Source organism: Perca fluviatilis, chromosome 13 (assembly GCF_010015445.1).
Source record: "Perca fluviatilis chromosome 13, GENO_Pfluv_1.0, whole genome shotgun sequence".
In the NCBI taxonomy this organism is placed as follows: domain Eukaryota; kingdom Metazoa; phylum Chordata; class Actinopteri; order Perciformes; family Percidae; genus Perca; species Perca fluviatilis.
In genome coordinates, this window is record NC_053124.1 from 30,066,927 (window position 1) to 30,069,523 (window position 2,597).

General features: G+C 45.8%; 1 protein-coding gene across 2 annotated transcripts; it reads left to right on the forward strand.

Moving 5' to 3' along the window:
- The first annotated feature begins 268 nt into the window (after positions 1 to 268).
- On the forward strand, positions 269 to 2,112 carry LOC120571887 (AP2-associated protein kinase 1-like). 2 transcript variants are annotated; one of them, XM_039821001.1, is made up of 5 exons: positions 269 to 404; positions 483 to 526; positions 599 to 961; positions 1,211 to 1,922; positions 2,036 to 2,112. In XM_039821001.1, exons 1-4 carry the CDS (start codon positions 382 to 384, stop codon positions 1,912 to 1,914), a joined length of 1,134 nt encoding a protein of 377 aa, XP_039676935.1. In that variant the 5' UTR covers positions 269 to 381; the 3' UTR covers positions 1,915 to 1,922; positions 2,036 to 2,112. The 2 variants fall into 2 exon arrangements, with proteins under 2 accessions (XP_039676935.1, XP_039676932.1); XM_039820998.1 differs by having other exon boundaries at positions 599 to 1,922.
- The last annotated feature ends 485 nt before the right edge of the window (positions 2,113 to 2,597 follow it).

Here is a 2,597-nt window from a genome sequence, read left to right on the forward strand (position 1 = left end):
AGACAAAACCACAACTACTTCAACTATTGTCTGTAAGGGGACATTTGTCTCGCAGCCTTGTAAAGTTTGTAATTTGGGTGAATTGACCTTTGAAGCAGATCTACAAACTTGTCTTCATTGACATGATAGGTGAAATGTAAAAGTGGGTGGAATTAACTAAAGTGCAAACACCTGCCCAGGTTGTCAGAGGGCACTCTGACATCACAACCTGATGCCAATTACTTCATCAGTGTGAGACATAATTGGTTGACTCAGGTACCAACACTTTAAAAAGGGCCACTGACTTTGCAGCAGTCATTAAGCTGAAACAACAGTTTCAGATTTTGTTGGTTCACTGCTAGCACGTCTTGCAGGCTGTTGGGCTTTGTCTATAACACAGAAATGTCCTCTGGGTTCTGTGTGAGGTAGGATTACTTTCTTAATTTCAGCAGCTGTTTTATTGTGCTAACCTTGTTTTGTTCATCTTATCTTCTGTTTTTCAGAGTGCTTGTGCTTTCACTTGTGACTTTTGGGCAGCAAGCAAAGGGTAAGACTTCATGCTCCAGAAACGGAACATTTAGTAACTTGTTTACGAGACTGACCTTTTTGTTCTTTCTAGCTCTCAGCTACAGAAGTGGAGGCTTCAACGACGTTACACCTCACTTTGATTTTCAAAGAAGATTCAACCCTGCTTCATCTGAGAACTTGGAGCCAGCGGCTGCACCGAGTGCAGCAGGTTCTAGTGGTTCTTACGGTTGGCAAATGGATGGCTACAGTCAAGAGGGAAGTGTTTCTAGTTACGGGCCTGGCCATCCAGTCCTTCAAGAACCCAGACAAAACCCCCAGCAGCCACCTCAAACTAACCCTAATACAGGATTCCTTTCAAGTAATGGCATTAAGATGGATTCTATTCCCCAACATGAGTCCACTTGGTGGTCCAGAACCCAGCAGCACGCTTACCCAGCTAAACTCCAGAAACTAGGATACCCAGCCAGGTCCCAGCAGCACACTGGCCCAGCCGGGTCCCAGCAGAACGCCTACATAGACTATCCTTCCAATCCCGTGGAGCCCTCTCGCCCATCCAATCCCGTGGAGCCCTCTCGCCCATCCAAGCCCAAGCGGCCTTCTCACCCATTGAAGTCTCAGAAACCAGGCTACCTATCCAAGCCCCAGTCCACTTGGTGGTCCAAAACCCAGCAGCATGCTTACCCAGCTAAACTCCAGAAACTAGGATACCCAGCCAGGTCCCAGCAGCACACCGGCCCAGCCGGGTCCCAGCAGCACGCCTACCTGGGCTATCCTTCCAAGCCCCTGCAGTCTGCTGTCCCAGTCAGGCCCCAGCAGCCCACCAAGCTCCAGAAAGGGGTGACTCAAACCAAAGTTGGCATGTGGGACCTTTTTGGTGGAGGTATTTTTGATTCCAAGCCCACGGATACAAAACTTCAAAATATTGCATCAAGTTATGAAATTATGAGGGACTCCACTTGGCAAGCTAAGCACCAGCAGCCCATCTACCTGACCAAGCACCAGCCACAATCTATTATTGCTTCAAGTCACGCAATTGAGATGCATTCTGGTCCCCAGTCTCAGTCCACTAAATCCCAGCAACCCGCCTACCTGACCAAGCACCAGCCACATTCTGTTATTGCTTCAAGTCATGCAATTGAGATGCATTCTGGTCCCCAGTCTCAGTCCACTAAATCCCAGCAGCCCGCCTACCAGACAAAGTCTCAGCAAAAAATCACCCAACACAAAGCTGGCATAATGTCAGATTTTACTCCTCTTCAGGGAGGTGGTATTTTTGTCTTTGAGCCCACTCACTCAAACCCACAAGTACTTCTTCATCCTAGAAGTTCAAGACCAATTCCAATGGCATCATCGGACCATCCCAGGTGGCAGCAGCAACAGGTGCCAGTGTCCAACAGACATGGTTGACCTTTCATGTAGGTATCCTAACTAATGTAATGTAGACAATGTTATGCTGAAGTGAGGTTGAAGAAACTTATTTCTTATGAAAATGCATTGGAAACTTGCTTAATGGTCTTTCTGTTCTCAGGTTCCTGACCTTTCTGAAAGCAGTCTGCTCTTGCATAAACTGTTTTTGAGACCTTCAATAAAATACTTGGAACTGCACTCCCTGCCTATGGGTGTCATTTAGTTCTGTGAGTGACAGGTGCACAGTATCCTGACAGATGATATTGCGTGTCTTAAATGCTGTACTCCAAAGATTGGATGTAATGAACTATGGGTTTCTTTTTGAGGCGGTTGGTCTGTGTGCAGAAACCAATGACTAAGTTAAATGAGAAACTTCAACTGATGTCTTCTACATCAAATGTGTTGCAGTGTCTGGCTTGCAGTAAAGAGAAAATGTAACATGAAAGGAAACAAGACTTGAAGACCAGAGGGATATTTACATAGTGAAAATGTACATATGAAATGCTTGAATATTGACGTTGCTTTAAATTTTAGTTGTGCGCTGTTTCAAAGGGGTTGTCGGCAATCCCTTTCACTACGGTGTTAGGAGTTTCATTTCTACTTACAATTTATTTGGTGCTGAATCAAAGTGTCTTATGGCCCTTAAGTGTCTAGACTCTACTCTTGGAGACCCACATTCCCCC

What these genes read in the sequence shown, in the direction of transcription:
- LOC120571887 (XM_039820998.1), top strand. Translation starts at nt 382, where the DNA reads ATGTCCTCTGGGTTCTGTGTGAG. An exon ending in TCCTCTGGGTTCTGTGTGAG is followed by an intron (nt 405 to 482) that starts GTAGGATTACTT and finishes TCTGTTTTTCAG; the next exon opens with AGTGCTTGTGCTTTCACTTG. An exon ending in TTTTGGGCAGCAAGCAAAGG is followed by an intron (nt 527 to 598) that starts GTAAGACTTCAT and finishes TGTTCTTTCTAG; the next exon opens with CTCTCAGCTACAGAAGTGGA.